At 45.6% G+C, this 17,758-nt stretch overlaps 1 protein-coding gene across 5 annotated transcripts in view; it reads right to left on the minus strand.

Annotated features, from left to right (window-relative positions):
- Nucleotides 1-734: 734 nt before the first annotated feature.
- Nucleotides 735-17,758, minus strand: part of HHAT (hedgehog acyltransferase) — a 184,605-nt gene continuing 167,581 nt past the window's right edge. For all 5 annotated transcript variants that reach the window (XM_081186026.1, XM_081186024.1, XM_081186027.1 and 2 more), the window contains one exon: nt 735-2,393. In XM_081186026.1, coding sequence (XP_081042152.1) covers nt 2,302-2,393 — 92 coding nt within the window. In that variant the 3' untranslated portion in view covers nt 735-2,301. The remainder of the gene's footprint in view (nt 2,394-17,758) is intronic.

The raw sequence follows: 17,758 nt of genomic DNA on the forward strand, positions 1-17,758 counted from the left end.
CTGGGTGACCTTGGGCTAGTCACACTTCTCTGAAGTCTCTCAGCCCCACTCACCTCACAGAGTGTTTGTTGTGGGGGAGGAAGGGAAAGGAGAATGTTAGCCGCTTTGAGACTCCTTAGGGTCGTGATAAAGCGGGATATCAAATCCAAGCTCTCTCTTCTTATTATTTCTAAATTTGCATTTCTGCAGATGAGTCAGGCAAATTATATGCAAAACTGTGGTCCGTTTGTTTTTTTTTTGGGGGGGGGCAGTGCGGAAGTGACCACCCTATTCCCAAGACCAGTTTGCTGACACACATATTTACCGGACTGGAATTCAGATGTGCCCCTCTAGGAATTTCATAAATGCTTTTTTGTGAAATGATATTGCCACTCTAATTCCTGGGTACACAACAGCCAGATGGAGATGTCACATGGAGGCAAGAGAGGTGACGCAGGCCAGAGGTTCACATGCCAAAAGAACAAATTATCTCCCCTAGATCCACAACCTTGGCCTCAAAGGAGTAGCTGTCAGTGAAGTAAGCAGTAGGCCAGAATAGAGCCCAATTAGCATGCCATTTTGGGCCAAGGTTCTGTCATTTTTATTCCATGGCCTAAGAGCAGATGGACTGATAGTGTAAATACTTAAAGGTATGGGCTTGCTTTCAAACTGGGTCTTGTGGTAGGTTTTAAACATTTATATTGCATCCATTTTGATACAACAGTGTCAATCAATTAAAAAACAATTTGAGACTGTTTACTGTACCAACCTTTTATTCATCCCTAATCCTTTCTCAAAACTCTTCTCTTTCATTTCACTTTCGTACTCAAATTTTCAACCTTCTTCTATGAATGTGATTCCAAATTAACGATTCTGGATTTAGTTGTAAGCCTTGTTTGGATTTAGTTGAAAGCCTTGTTTGGATTACATGCTAAGCCAAACTATGGTTTAGCGCAGCCTGGTGCAGCAGCAGAAAGGATCAGAGAAGGAGAAATGGCTGTCAGCAGCTCTCCAGGAGATCACACTAAGCCAGGGGTTGGCTTAACATGTCATGAAAAATGTCTTACAGTGAGCCAAGACACTCGTAGTTCACACCTTCCAACATGCAACAACCAGGAAAACAAAGACCAAATCAGTCCAAGATATTATCAAAATAGAATCTGTAAACATTTTTTTTCCTCCTAAAAACATGTGAAACAATGAGTAACAAAAGATAATAGTATCCAAAAATCGTCTTCTCTTCAAAATTTCTAAAATCAAAGGATCCTGCTTCCAGGTAATTGACTCCTGGGATTTTGGGGGTGAGGGATGTAAAAATGGTACTAGAACACAATTTGGGGGTGTTTTGTATTTTTATTTTTGCCAATATTACCTTCATGGCAATCCCAAAAAATGGTGGGAGGAAGGAGAATGAAGGTGGATAAAGTGCCTTTTCATACCCCCTGCTAGGACCAAAGGATTCCAATCTCAAAATTTTATTTATTTATTGAATTTATATACCGCTCTATACCCTGGGGTCTCATGCTTAACTTTGGCTGGGTCTCGGGAACTTACCAGATTATATAGTCATACATATCCACATTAGATAAAGGTAAAGGTAAAGGACCCTGGGATGGTTAAGTCCAATCGAATTCGGAAAATGCTAGTCAAATATGGGGTGCAACACTCATCTCTGCTTTCAGGCTGAGGGAGCCGGCGTTTGTTCGCGAACAGTTTTCTGGGTCATGTGGCCAGCATGACTGAACAGGTTCTGGTGCAATGAAACACCGTGACTGAGGTCAGAGTGCATGGAAACGCCGTTTACCGTCCTGCTGGAGTGGTACCTATTTATCTACTTGCACTTTGAGGTGCTTTTGAACTGCTAGGTTGGCAGGAGCTGGGGCAGAGCAACGGGAGCTCACCACCATTGTGTGGATTTGAACTGCCGACCTTATGATTAGCAAGCTCGAGAGGCTTGGTCGTTTAGATCACAGCGCCACCCACATCCCCATACCTACATTATTTTTTATAAAAAAAACCCACATTAAAAACATATCTCCAAATAGTTATTGATCTATAAATAGTATCTTGAGAGACAAATACGTTTTTAAAACATTTGCATTGATTTCATGCCCACCCCCCATGTATCTTACAATGACTTCCAGAGTTTCAAAGGCTTTGGCAAATGCATACAGATGAGAAATTCCTACACCTCTTGATGGGCAGCATGTCAGGATACACTGGGATACTGGTATGGCATTGTACACCGAGAGACACAAGATGGGGTTCATAGGTCAAAGGTCCCTTCTTGAGAGGTCTAGAGGGCATCCCTTCCAATAACTGCTAATGCCTGCTGTAAGTCTGTTGCCATTCAATCCCAACATGAGAGTAGCAATAGAGGAATCCCCAAACAGAGAGTGTTGCCCATGGCCAGCCTGTGAATAGAAGAAACGAGAGATTAGGCAGATGCAGAGCACTAGAATCCAGTGAATGAGCCAGAGATCCAAAGCTCACCAGCTCAGCAACTTTTCAGTATTCGGCAGCTCTGGAAAAGGATGAATGCCACACAAGGAATCATTTTAGGAAAGGAATTGAAAAGAAAACTGTCAGTGTTGCAGTGCTGTTGCACAAACCTCTGGTGCTCTTCCAGCTGAACTACTGTGTACTTGGTGTTCTAGTCACTACACCTCAAAAAAGAGATGCAGTGGTACCTCAGGTTACATACGCTACAGGGTACATACGCTTCAGGTTACAGACTCCGCTAACCCAGAAATAGTGCTTCAGGTTAAGAACTTTGCTTCAGGATGAGAACAGAAATTGTGCAGCAGCGGCGCGGCAGCAGCAGCAGTCCCCATTAGCTAAAGTGGTGCTTCAGGTTAAGAACAGTTTCAGGTTAAGTACGGACTACCGGAATGAATTAAGTACTTAACCCGAGGTACCACTGTACTGTTGAGCTGGAAAAGGTTCACAAAATGGCAACCCAAATGATAAAGGGAATGGAGGAGCAACAGGTACAACATTTGAGGCTTTTCTTTATGATACAACCTGAGCTGATGTTGGAGGGATTCACACCATTCACACCGCAAGAGGTTTTGGCTTCTCCACAGCAGCCTTGGACTTAAATAGACCCCAACCATTGCTCTCAAATGCTTCTCTCTGACTCTCACTCCAGCCTGCGGCTTATTATGTCCGTTTTACAACTCCTGCAACCCTAAAACACTTTAAAACTAATACTCATTTGAGGAAAGAAGGGAGGGAACACACTCATTTGCAAATAAGATTTTCCCTTGATCTTTTGTTGTCCTAATTGCTCCTTATCCCCAGGCTATGGCCTCGTGTAGAAGGCTAGTCCTGGTTTAATTTGCTTTTGACAACATTGGAGGCTTTTCGGTTTAGAGTAGAGTCAAGTAAGAGGCGTAAGAGAAGCGTTTAGAACTATGCAAGATGTGGAGAAGGTGGAAAGAGGTTAGTTCCTTCCCCCCCACACCTCATGACACTAGTGTTAGGGTGTGAAACCTAAGACGCTGGCAAGTTAGCAATGTCATGTAACTTTAAGTAGTCAAGCTCGTTAAGTTGTTAAGTTGCTCAGTATATAAAGAGTGTTTGTTTTCTCTGTGTGGCGTGGGGCGTGAAGCAAAAATGTCCGAAAGCTCCGGAGGTGTTTCTGTTATCTTTCCGCAATAAACCTGTCTTTGGAAAGACAGGCTTCCCTGTGTCGTTATTTCTTTGCTGCTGAGACTTTGAAGCTTGTACTGCAACAAGAATCTCTGCACTGGACTTAATTAATGCTCTGCAAAGAGAGCCGTTGCTGATGGCGCAGCGGAAGCGTTTACTGGACCAGTACACAAACTCTCTTAACTAGAACACTAGATGTATAATGAAGCTGAATGCTGGAAGATTCAGGGCAGATGAAGAAGAGAAAAAGAAGAGTTTGGATTTGATATCCCACTTTATCACTACCCTAAGGAGTCTCAAAGCGGCTAACAATCTTCTTTTCCCTTCCTCCCCCACAACAAACACTCTGTGAGGTGAGTGAGGCTGAGAGACTTCAGAGAAGTGTGACTGGCCCAAGGTCACCCAGTAGCTGCATGTGGAGGAGCAGAGACACGAACCCGTTTCCCCAGATTACGAGTCCACCGCTCTTAACCACTACACCACACAAACAAGAAACGACTTTTTCACATAGCCTGGAAACTTGCTCCCACAAGTGGCAGTGATGCCACCAACTTGGATGAAAAGAGGATTGGACAGATTTATGGAGGAGAAGGCTATCGAGCTGGCTATGTTCCACCTCCACTGTCAGAGATGATATTTCTCTGACAGCCAGTCACTGTGAATGCTCTACTGTGTCCAGGTTCTGCCTTGGGGCTTCCCTTTGACATCTGGTTGGCCACTGTGAGAACAGGATGCTGGAAAAGATGGACCATTGGACAGATCTAGAAGGGCTCCTCTGATGTATAAGGATGCCTGGAGCAGATCTGATGCTACCTGGCATCATCTCAGCAGATGCTCAAGTTAGCCCTCCAGGCCTATTCATGTAATTGAACTGATATGAGCTCAGTTCAGCAGGCCCTGCTGCCTCATACCTTTGATTCATTTCAAGCTCTCTCTTTTATCTTTTTCTGAATGGAGAACTAAAAAGAAAAAGGAAGGTTAAGCACAGATGACTTTCTTTTCGGTCTTGGCAGAATGCTCCAGGCTTTGGAAGGAAGTGAAGCAAAATAAGGCGTCCTTTCATTTAAACCATCTCTGGAGAGTGGGCATCAGGGTGAGTAGGAAAGAGAGGAAGTCGGAACGAACACAGCTCTCCAGAAATGCTAAGGGGAAATTTCATTCCGCTTAGGCTTGATATCAAACGCATCATTACAGGTTTTTGTTGCCGAGATGTGCAAGGACTCTGTGATTTAGGTAAGGCCAAAGCACCCTTGAAATGACTGCTGTAAATGAATGGTTCATGTGTTCTTATTATTTGATTATAGAGAAGGGTACAGGATGACATGCAGGTCATCACAGAGAAGCTGAATTCTTCGGTGACATCATTGGAGTCTGCTTGTCACATTCTCTCCTCCTCACATTCTCAGCTCTTCTTGAAGCACTTGCCTCTACCTGGATTTCTACAAACATTTCAATTTGCAAAAATAGAACAAGTGTTCAGAAGTTAGGGAAAAGTGTAGAAAAGTAGACTTTTCATTTTTCCTTTTAAAAGTGATGGTAGTTGCCTTGTGTGCTTCGTAAGTGAGCTAGAAAGACAAGTCATCAAATACTGAAAAAAAATCAGATGATATTAATGCCCTTGAACGAACAAGAGTTGCTAGCTTAACACTGTGAGTTAAATGAGTGATTGTGGATGTTGACGAAAGATGAGCAACGTTTCTTAACTTGAATATCCGTGAATAGTCTTCTGGATGGGCAACAGGCCTTTTTTTCAGCCGGAACTTGCTTCCGCAGTGATGCTGGTGGTGGAGCAGTCGAGTGGAGAAGGGTTTCCCCCCCAAGAAGTGTTGCTTGTTTGCCTCCCCCCCTAAAAAAGCCAGGAGTTCTTGCACCTCTTTTTCTAAGGAAAAAAAGCACTGTTGGGCAATATACATGCACTGGTGTGGGTCTCAAAAATATGTGCTTTGCTGGACACGTAGGTGAGAAAGAAGAGTTTGGGATGAATAAAGGTTGAACAAATGAGAACCCTTTGAACTTCTAGCTGGAGTTAGCTGAGATTGGAGGCAAAGCCTTGGGGCATGTGTGTGCTCTAGTAGCTGTGGGTAAGGAGTGCCTGCTTCCTTCCATTATGCTCTGCTGGTATATTGCAAAAAACAGCACAACTTTCCCCTTCCAAAGGAAACTAACTGGGAATGCTGCTCATGGGAATTCCCAATGTTCAGGGAAGTAGGGAATGCAAAATGAGAGGAAAGAAAGCATTTCTGATCACTGCTGCTCAAAGCAAAACCAACAAGAATGTGCCGATTCTGTACAGCCCGTCTCCCAATTTCCTTCGGAAATCATAAAACTGGAATCCAGATTCTGCTTTAGAGTTGCAACACCTGCATTACAAGCAGCAAGGAACTGCATGTGGGCCAGTTGCATGGAGTTGCATGCAGGCAAGTCATGAGCTGGAGTCAGGAGATGCTCAGCAATAAAAACACCAATGCCGGTGAAGTTAATTCTTCATTCATAGAAACCCCAACAGCTCAGGTGATCACAGCTAGTGAACACAGAAACTCTTCCCAGCAGGTCTTGCCCCAATGAGCCAGTTGCGAGGACTCAAGGTCCCTGCCTTCCCACAGCTGCCTGTCTCCTCCTCTCCAGAGTTTTCCCCAAACAGCCAGAGACTGTATCTGCATGCAACTAATGTCCCCTCTGTGTGTTCTGGGAGCTCAGGGGGGACGGGAGCTGGTCGCAGCAGGAGGGGGAGACTCTCTGGATTCTTTTTCTACATATAATTTTTATTAAATTTTCTGTTTTACAATTTAGAATACTCATTTAAACATCCGTAAAATATTAGTGACTTCCCTTCCTCTCTTTCCATGCTTCATTTTGCACAAATCCGTGCATATTTTACATGAACTAAATGATTCAGTATTCCATTATTACATCCATCAAAACATATTTGCACTGTTGAGTTTATCTTAATGCTGCCAACGTTTTCAAGTGTATAAAATCCGCCCCCCCATATATTCAATAAACATTTCCCAGACTTCTCTAAACGTACAGTGGACGCTTGGGTTGCGAGCGTGATCTGTGCAGGAGGCGCGTTTGCAACCTGCAGTGTTTGCAAACCGCAGTGGCACGTCTGCACACACGTGGGTTGCGATCCGACGCTTCTGCGCATGTGCAAAGCGCAATTTAGCACTTCTGCACATGCGCAACCCCTGAAACCCAGAAGTAACCCGTTCCAGTACTTCTGGGTTTCGGTGGGTCCGTAACCCGAAAAAAACGCAACCTGAAGTGTCTGTAACCCGAGGTATGACTGTATGTTCTTCTTGTTCTCTTATTCTATATGTTAAGTCCGCAAGCTGCACATATCCCATCAGCTTAAGTTGCCATTCTTCTTTTGTTGGGACCTCACTCATTTTCCATAGAGACTCTCTGGATTCTTCAGCAGCCTGCCTCATCTCTGTCTCCTGCCCGCCCCCTCCTCTCCTGCCTCTGAGTCTAGACTGCTCTCTATCACAGCCTCTTCCTGCTCACTAAACCCTGCTGCCTCTTCATCTTCCAACACCTCCTCCCCCTAGTCTTCTACCTCTGACCATGCATCGTCATCCCCCCACCAATCCCCTGGCTCTGAGCCTTCTCCCCCACCCTCCAGGGTTCCCTTTGGGGGGGGTCCCCAGCTGGGGCCTCTCACCCCTCCTCTGCATCCAGCCAGTCCATGACACCACCCCAGAAAACAGTAGGAACATTCTGAGGTTCTTCTTTTCCTTCTAGGGGGAAAGAATCTCAAGGAATTTTCTCGGGGAAATGTCTTGAGAAACTTTGGCTCAGTTCAAGGAAGGAGCACTAGCACTGCTGCAATGGAGAGCCTCAGCGGGCAATGGGGAAAAGAACCCGACAGCATTCTAATGAGGGCTCTGAATTTCCCTGCACTGCAGCATCTGTGGAGTAAAACTGAGCAACTGCATGAGACTTCAGTTGTTCTTAATAGAACTTTTCCTGCGTTAGAGGCTTCTGGGCTGTTCAATAAAAGCTGGGAGAAAAAATCAAGCTGTGCTCCTTTGGCCCAATAGTAGCAGCACTTGGTAGGATTGTTTTGCAACACTGTCCCCACCCCCAACCCCCACAAAGACAAAAGGCAGAGTGTCCAAGTGGTTGGTGCAGCTTGATTCTATTGCAAGCCCAAAAGGAACAAATAGATGTTGGCTCTAAACGTCTCTCAGCGCCTTCCAGTTATTTAGTGCATTGCATTGCAGGAAGATAGGACTCTACTTTACTCCAGATCAGGCCATTTCTTCATCAAACCCAGCATTGTCTACTCTGACTGGAAGCAGCTCTCTGGGCCAGTAAAAAAAAAAAAATTAGGTTGCAGGTGATGGGAACACATGGTTCCTTCCAATTTAATTGCTGGATTAAATACCTATAGTGGTATTCAGGACGTGGGTGATGCTGTGGTCTAAACCACTGAGCCTCTTGGGCTTGCCGATCAGAAGGTTGGCGGTTCAAATCCCCGCGACGGGGTGAGCTCTCGTAGCTCGGTCTCAGCTCCTGCTAACCTAGAAGTTCGAAAGCACGCCATAAAAAGTGCAAGTATATAAATAGGTACCGCTCCAGCAGGAAGGTAAACGCCGTTTCTGTGTCCTCTGGTTCCTTTACCTTTTTTTGGTGTGTGTATACAACACTAGTCCTACTCAGAGTAGACCCATTAAAATTAAAGGACACAACTAACTTCGGTTCATTCATTTGAGTAGGTCTTATTCCACGCCTGGGACGCAGGTGGCGCTGTGGGTAAAAGCCTCAGCGCCTAGGGCTTGCCGATCGAAAGGTCAGCGGTTCGAATCCCTGCGGCGGGGTGCGCTCCCGTCGTTCAGTCCCAGCGCCTGCCAACCTAGCAGTTCGAAAGCACCCCCGGGTGCAAGTAGATAAATAGGGACCGCTTACTAGCGGGAAGGTAAACGGCATTTCCGTGTGCGGCTCTGGTTCGCCAGAGCAGCGATGTCACGCTGGCCACGTGACCCGGAAGTGTCTTCGGACAGCGCTGGCCCCCGGCCTCTTGAGTGAGATGGGCGCACAACCCTAGAGTCTGGCAAGACTGGCCCGTACGGGCAGGGGTACCTTTACCTTTACCTTATTCCACGCCTACATTTTGAGTTTTATTAATTGGTTGGGGGCCAAATTTATTTACTGGGACCTTAAAAGTCAGGAGACATTTTTGCATTTTGAAACTATTTTGGTTCTGGTTTGTTACAGCAATAGGACCTGGAAAAGAGCTAAAGGCTGATATGCAGGGGTGCTATTGAAGTCGTATTTGTTTAGAATTCTTTTTTATCTACTGATGTATCCACTGAGTGCTGTGTTCTGCTTATAAATAGATAATGGTTGTATTTGACTAGGAACAATAGGGGGGTTGTTGTTGTTGTTGTTGGGGGGTATATTAGGAATCACCTTTTTTACCAACCTGATCCTGCTCTTGGGAGGGGGGGAATCCACTTAGAAAAGTGAGTTTTGGTCAGGATATGCAAAACGTAGCTCACAATCCCAAACTCTCTGGGTGTGGGTGGGTGTGCATGCATACATGCACATGTGTGTGATGCTACCTTTATGTATATGAACAAGAATTTATTCCCTACTCAAAGCAGTACAGTGGTACCTCGGGTTAAGAACTTAATTCGTTCTGGAGGTCCGTTCTTAACCTGAAACTGTTCTTAACCTGAGGTACCACTTTAGCTAATGTGGACTCCCACTGCCGCTGCGCCGCTGCCACGTGATTTCTGTTCTCATCCTGAAGCAAAGTTCTTAACCCGAGGTACTATTTCTGGGTTAGCGGAGTCTGTAACCTGAAGCGTCTGTAACCTGAAGCATCTATAACCCGACGTACAACTGTATAATTAATTTAAATTTTATAAATGGGTTAAATTTATACCCCACCTTGAGCATCCAAGGAGCTCAAGGCCGTATGTGTGGTTCTGCCCACCTCATTTAATCCCCACAGCAACCCTCTAATGCCGGCTAGGTTGAGAGGCCCAAGATCACCTAGTGAACTTCGTGGTTGAGTAGATATTCGAACCCTGGTCTCCCAGACCCATCACTCTGACCACAACACACTGACTCTCATATATATATATCTGCATGGTGCATAGAAGATGCCTCTTTGCCACCCCCCCACAAGCATCTATTTATGCTGCCAAGGACTAAAGATGGCATTTGGCTCCCAAGTCCCTTTTCTAATTTGAATCCTCTGCACAATGCAGGCGGCAACTGTGCATCAAACCATACATGTGATCAAAGGGGCGGCTGCCGTTGCCAGAGCTAAAAGTAGCTCAGTAATTGAAAACAACCATTTCCTGCAGTGAATCGATGTTGCAAAACTTGGAGCGGGATATTCTGCCCCCGTCCCTCCCCCACCCCCATTCTTTGTGGCAGGCAATAGATCTTCAGCCGTGTATAAAGCAGCAAGCACTTTTTTTAAAAAAAACCAAAACCAGGCTGCATGAAATCCAGCACTCAGCTTGCCCCCAAATAGTTTTTGGTTTTTTTTGTGCTTTGTCAGATGGCTATGCTGCCAGGAGGAGATTTCTTGAAAGAACAATGCCTTGCTGTCATTATTTTCTTTCCCCAGCTCGAGAGGTACGTGCAAATTAATGCAGGGAGGACTGCGGCGCAAGTGAAACGCAGAGTGCAGGGCTCAGAGGTTTCCATTAAATTTTCCACAGCTTTTTGAGAAAGCTCAGCTTTAAACAGCTGCTTCGGTAATTGATTTACGCAGAGAGAGAAGAGCCCAAATCCTAACCAATCTGTGATCAATAATGGTTTTTTTCTGCAGGCTGAAAAGGACGCTGGGGGCTGGGGAGTTAACAGTAGGTGGCATGTAGCTGACTTTGACGCCTTATTTTCTTTTTTCTATTTGTACTTGCTGTAATAGTCAATTGAAAACGTAGATCTAACTCTGACCTCCTCTGTCAGCAACACTGATTACCAGCCAGGAGCCTGTTTATTTTTCAGTTGCCAAAAAAAATGGGGGCGGCAGGGGGGAATCAGTAATTTTCATCTGCTCCACTTGTTTCTGACATTTTAAATCTTAATTTGAGTTTAAACATCATCTAAAGCTAGGGCCAGCGTAGATAAGATTTGCAAGACTGCACAGTCAAGAGCCTGCATTGTGTACATCACAGGAAGAGGCACCGATAAAATTTGATGCAGATAGAAATAAAATTGGGGGGGGGGGGAAATACAGCCCTGAAGCAATGAGTCCAAAAAAGAGAAGTACAAACAAAACCAGCCCTTGACCGGTGTAGTTCCAGAATCACAAAGGCTATGGAAACAAGGCAAACTCAAATGCTAAAGAGGAATGTGCCAGCCGTGTTTCTGAGAAAATGAACTTTCAAGTCCTCGTTTTATCTTACTTCCTGACAAATGAATTCACAGCAGAGGCGTATTAGCTTCTAGGGCAGTGGATGAAGTGGAAGAAGAGAAAGCTCTTACAGTACGTACCCAGGAACAAAGCAAGATCGTCGTGGCCCCATCTGCACGACATGCACAGTGGGAGAGCATCTCTTTCACACACCTAAGCTCCCAGGCTCAATCTTCCTCAACATCTACACCTAGGGGTGGGAGGGACTCCTGCCTGAAGCTCTGGAGAGCCACAGCCAATCGTTGCAGACGATACTGAACTAGATGGACCAATGGTCTGACGTGGTCTAAGGCAGCTTGCAGGGTGTTCCGAAGACAAGCTCTTCCACACAGCAATGAGAGTTGCAGGAACCTTGTTCTCTTTTGTATCTGGCCACCCTGATAAATAATCAGCGACCGTGTTGCTCTGCTCTACCCCACACTTAGCAATAATAGTTGGTATGTTTGTTTGGCAGCATGTTCACACTTCTGTCTCGGCGGCATCTATGCTGGCTCTGTCACATGCACAGAATGGAAGACGTCAGGATCCTCAAATAATGTGATCTGTGGGGAGCTGTCCTCAGGCATCAGGCCTATGGGCAGACCAAGTCTGAGCCACAAAGATGTCTGTAAACATGACACGAAGGCTGGCAACATCAACTCTGCCCTGAGTGCCTGGAGACACTTGACGGTCAGGTCATGTACCCGCAGCAGTGATCAGAGGAGGAATGGCTGCTGGGGGAAGTGCAGAGAGAAGAAACACCATCGTGCATCTCAGCAGTGAAGCCAGACAGCTTCATCTGCTCCAGCTGCAATAAAACATGTCTCTTTCACAGGTGGTTTCTACAGCCACAGCAGGCACTGTAACTTGCCAATGGATTGACTTTACCCCCTCTGGCACACTCCTCCATTGTCTCTCAAGACAGGCAGATGCCAACAGAAGACTACCTAACACTATACATTATTTGCTGTCACACAGTCTTTGCAGGAAACGAGCCCAGTGCAAATTGCATTAACCCTCTTCAATATTGCATTATTTTGGTGCAGGGCATGCAAGGAATCTTATAAACAAACAATAGCTTTATGAGGGGTACTAATTAGGAGCTGCTACTCCATTTTAAGAACCAATCTGGGTAGCTCCCCAGGAATGCCAGCAGCATGGATCACTGCCCATGGGCAAAGGCTATGTAACAAGACTTAGGGGCGACTCCTGCTTAGGAGCGGACCCCATTCTGAGCTTCTTCAGGTGTCCAGGAAATTAACCCAGTCACTCTGCGGTTTCCAGAGTGGATGTGGATTATTGTACCCAGCGCTACATTCAAATGGTCTCTCTTCCAATGCATGTTTGCATGTTAGATATATAAGCAACAACCATGCAACAACCAGTATGTGGGCGGGGGGGGGGAATGGCACACACATTATCACTGAGGTAAGTTACCTGCTATAAAAATTCAGCACAAAACCCATTTGCATTTTTAAAAGACCCTGAGAACACCTTTTAATCCATTTGGGGTGGGGATAACAGTCCATCCAATTATGTCTTGCAGTGTTTATACTCAAGTGTGGACCCGTGTCATCCAAGGCACGCCATCAATCATTCCTCATAAATTCTAATAGCCTTAAATGTAAAATGCTTTGCACCGTTTACCGTGTAAATACAAAATCAATGTAATTTTCCCTGATAATGACAGGATCTCTCTCTTTCTGCAATCAGCATTGTTCATTTGACTGAAGTCCTGATAATTTAATGTACTGTCATGCATGAAACTGGATTGTCACAACAGATTTAGAGAGAATGCCGAGTTTTAGCATTTCATTATGGTGAGTCTGAGCTCCCAGAGTATCCTTCGTGTCTGAAAGGAGATCCTGAGAACAAGCAGGCCTCAAGAATTTTGATCATAACACATTCTGGCACCCAGTAAATATTAAATAAAAACTGCAACTCGCCAATTTTATGACTGGAATGTCAAATTTCAGGGAATGCTTCGTGAAACCAGTTCACATAGATGTTGATGCGGCAGGACTATACTGTGATAAAAGAACAGAAAGCGACTCGAGCGTTTTAGAAGCCTTCCTGTACTAACAGGTGATCTGAGAGGAAGTTCTTTTACTGCACCCAAGTTATAGAAATGCTTGCTGCTCCCAATGAAAGTGTTTCCATTATTAATTGCATGCATTTTTGCAACGTAGCAATAAAAGCTGTCAAGCTACTGTTCTGTTCCTCTGCTTCCTGCTTCCCTGAGCAGCATAAAATTCCAAGCAAGCTTTCACATGATCAACTCCCTTGCATAGACAGGGCTGGCTCAAGGCCTGAAGCAAAACAAGATGGTGCTCTCTTCCCCCCAGTTCCACACCCAGAAGCCAATTGGACAGGCAGTTGAATTTTGCTTTGACACTAGCAACAGGACAGTGTCATCCACCGCACCACAGAGGAGCAGGATAATGCCGGCTGTACATGATAGGCCATGAGGCACACCGCACACTATCTTTCATCAGAGAACAACAGTCACCTTATGCCACCTTATGCCACTGGAGGCAATTGTTCCACTCTTGTCTGATGGTAGGGTTGGGCCTGTGGATGGAGGAAGGACTGGAGACAAAGGCCACATCCACACCATACAAATAAAGCACTATGATAGCACTTTAACAGTTGTGGTCCCCCCCCAAGGAATCCTGGGAGCTGCAGTTTATTATACTGAAGATTGTTGGGAAACCTCTATTTCCCTCCCAGAGATACCACTCCCACAGTTCTGTGGAAAGAGGGATTGATGATTAAACTCTGTATTTGCAGCCAGCGTCTTTGAAGATCGTATCCCAGGCAGTGGCGTAGCGTGGGGGGTGCAGGGGGGGCCGCAACATCTGGGGGTTAAGGTTAGGGGGCGCAAATCCACGGGTTAGGGGGCGCAAATTACTTGCCTTGCCCCGGGTGCTGACAACTCACGCTACGCCACTGATCCCAGGTACCAACTGATCCTTGGCGTGAATACCTGAGACCTAAGGGCAAACACGGCTGATGCAAAGAAATGACTGTAAAAGCAAGCATGGACTACAGCTTGCTCCAAGAACTAAAATTTGGAGAAACCTCCTGCATTTCTTAGCTCTTCTTGCTTCCTGCCCTGGCATACAAATTGAAATCACCAACATCATCACCAACATGTTGTTTATACACTGGAATAAATTCAATAGGTTTTAGTTACATTGCAAGCATATCCAATATGGGGCTGTGCCAGCATAGGAATATACACAGAGAGGCGCCATGGTGGGAATCAGAGAGGCAGGCCTTGGTGTGTGTGTCATTCTAGAAGCCTTTTAGCCATCCACAGAATCAGCAACATCAGTGCTACTGCATGCTCGTGACAGACCCTTTCTAGTAAGCACAGGTGCCGCTGTGGTCTAAACCACTGAGCCTCTTAGGCTTGCCGATTGGAAGGTCAGTAGTTCGAATTCCCGTGACGGGGAGCGTTGCTCTGTCCTAGCTCCTGCCAACCTAGCAGTTCAAAAGCATACCAGTGCAAGTAGATAAATAGGTACCGCTGTGGCGGGAAGGTAAACGGCATTTCCATGTGCTCTGGTTTCCGTCACAGTGTCCTGTTGCACCAGAAGCGGCTTAGTCCTGCTGGCCAAATGACCTGGAAAGCTGTCTGTGGACAAACATCACCTCACTCGGCCTGAAAGTGATATGAGTGCCACAACCTCATAGTCACCTTTGAATGGACTTAACCATCTAGGGGTCCTTTACCTCCCCCCCTTTTTTAGTAAGCGGCTATAATGAGACTGCAACTAACAAGCAGGAGGGGCTTACACAAGGGATGGGGCACCAGATGTCACTGGACTTCAACTCCCATCAGCCCCAGCCAGCATGGCCAATGGTTGGAGATGATGGGAATCATAGTCCAACAACATCGGGAAGGTCACAAGTTCCCCATCCCTGACTTGCCCTGTTGGATTTGCACTGGGTGAGACTGTAGCGACAATGGAGCCAAACAACACCTGTGTTGTCTCAGCTTTGTGTATCTACTAGGTTGGTGTGCATAAAGACACCATAGCAGCTGGTGAATGTACAAACATTTCCAAAGGCACGGTAATTTGTTTTCAAAAGACCATGTTTCATAATGCAAAGCGTACAGATGCCCTGTGTATCTAGAATACCTGAAGTGCTCAGCGCTGGGGGGGGGGGGCAGGCGGAACACGCACAAGCACCACATGGAAGACCAGAGAAAATATCTGCTTTGCTTTTCCCGTGTCATATTAATGGTGCTGATTCAAGAGGGTTTTTAATACGTGCGAAACCAAAAAGAAATATCTTATAATTACTTTAATTAGTTTCCCTTCCAAACTACCTATAAAAATGATAAATGAAGTTGATGAAGCTGATTTGCATATATCTGCCTCTTGGCGGCTTCTCTTTCCACTTCCCTTTTTAAATCCATGGCATGAAACAGACAGATTGTGCTCCATAAAACTCTCATCTTTCTATGTCACTGACAGGGATATTATGTTTATAGCAAACTGGCAAGATTAATTAGGGATGGGCTATTTTCATTTTGGCATCTATTGCTCTTGTACACATGCTAATAACTTAATGGGTGGTGGGGTAGGAATACTACTTTATTTTTTTACCACGATGGTGAGGTCCCTTGGAAAGTCCCTTTGCAAATAAAGCAGCGCCGTCATTTATATACAGTCCAACAGCTAGACTGACTTTTATTAAGTTGGTGGCGTTGGAAGTTAAATCGGGCCTAATTTACGAGAAAGGCTGGAACGGTTTCTGTCATATTCATGGGCTTAGGTCTACTGTGTGGCAGACATGTGTTTGGTAAAGGTATCCTTAGAAATATTTGTTAGGGTAACCAGCACATATTCCAAAATTAGGGCAACTGCAATTTCGAACTTTCTTATTAGAAGCAGTAATGGAAGCAATTGCAATTATTATTGGGCTAAAGCAACCCTTGACCTCATGGTAAGCAAGGAAGAGGAAGGGGACAAGACTCGTTTGCTCATGTCTGCTTCCTTCCCAACCCACCTTTCATGCTTGTTAACTAAGATCCTGAACATGGAATGGAGCAATAACCATTTTTTTAAAAAAAGGTTGTGTGACAACTAGGGATGGCCACATATGCCGGTTTCTGTTTTTCTTGGCTTCTTAGTTTTTTCAATCTTGACTTCACTTCTCCAATATCTTCAATATCAGTTTGGCATTTCCCCTGCAATGAAAATTCACTAGCATTTTGGGGCAATTTCCCCTCCCACCCCCCACCCCCCAGTATAGACATTTTTGGATGCCATTTTGCCCAATACTTTTGCAAAGCAATTCCCCACAATATAATGCATTTTTTTGGATATTGCACTAATATACACATTTGTTGGATAAATGCACTAATATATGCATTTTGGCACATTTTACCCTGGTATGTGCATTTCTGCACACACCACTTGACTGGGGAGCTGCACTGCAAAATTCAGAGAAGTGCAACACGGATTAAAGTTTTTAAATGTTTCGGTTTGCTGCTTGCAGTTTCAGAAAGTGCATATTTGGTAGATCTGCCTTTAAATCCAGGTGGATTAAAATGTCTTCCCTGACAACAGTGCCTGAATGATCCTAAATGCCTTCTGCCTGGTTGCTGGGCTGCCCCCATCCCACTTTGAAAACTGAGCCTGGTGCTGCAAATAATTTGAAAAGACTGGATTGTTCCCATATCTTGTGGCTATGCAGCTCGGGAAGGAGACCACAGTTTCCTCAGTAGGATGCGTACTTGTCTGTAGCCAAGCATATAATATCTGCTCCCCCTTATTGCTCCCTAATGAAATGCTTCATCTGGAAAAGATAGCCGGGAAGGAAGCGAGATCCGAGGTGCTCGGCACACACAGCCAGAGGCGCAGAGAGGCTTCCGCAAGCAGCTTTCCTCGCAGCCAGCTGCTCAGTGCATCGTGATCCCTGCCAAGGCATCTCTCTGGTTCATCAGTTGACAGCACCTGCTCCCCTCTCAGCTTATTGGATCAGAAACGTCGGAGCACCTGGCTGAGCAATGGCACCAGTGACTCAGCATTGCCTCCCACAACCTCAGCCCACGGCAGCCTGATTCCTCCCTTCTCTTTTTGCAACCAGAGAAGCAGACGCATAAAAGTCAGGCTGCACAGTGGCTCTCGCCGCCACGTTCTCAAACTGTACACTGGAGCTGACATCAGATAGTCTCGTATTTGGGTGAAACCACCCAGGGAAACCAGGGCTGGCGTTTCCAACATGGGTTCAGCAGAGGGTGAAGTTTAGAGCAGCCTTTGGCAACATGGTGCCAGCCAGGTTGTGTTTTTTTTTAATACAACTCCTGAAAGCCACAACCAGGTGTTTTGGAGTACAGTGGTACCTTGGGTTACAGACGCTTCAGGTTACAGACTCCACTAACCCAGAAATAGTACCTCAGGTTAAGAACTTTGCTTCAGGATGAGAACAGAAATCGTGCGGCAGCGGGAGGCCTCATTAGCTAATGTGGTACCTCAGGTTAAGAACGGACCGCCAGAACGAATTAAGTTCTTAACCCGAGGTACCACTGTACTACTCCATGGGTAGGCAAACTAAGGCCCGGGGGCCGGATCCGGCCCAAACGCCTTCTAAATCCGGCCTGCGGATGGTCCGGGAATCAGCGTGTTTTTACATGAGTAGAATGTGTCCTTTTATTTAAAATGAATCTCTGCATTATTTGTGGGGCATAGGAATTTGTGCCCCACAGATAATGTGGCGAACCAGAGCAGCACACGGAAACGCCGTTTA

Source organism: Podarcis bocagei, assembly GCF_964188305.1.
Source record: "Podarcis bocagei genome assembly, chromosome: 3".
Classification (NCBI taxonomy): Eukaryota; Metazoa; Chordata; class Lepidosauria; order Squamata; family Lacertidae; genus Podarcis; species Podarcis bocagei.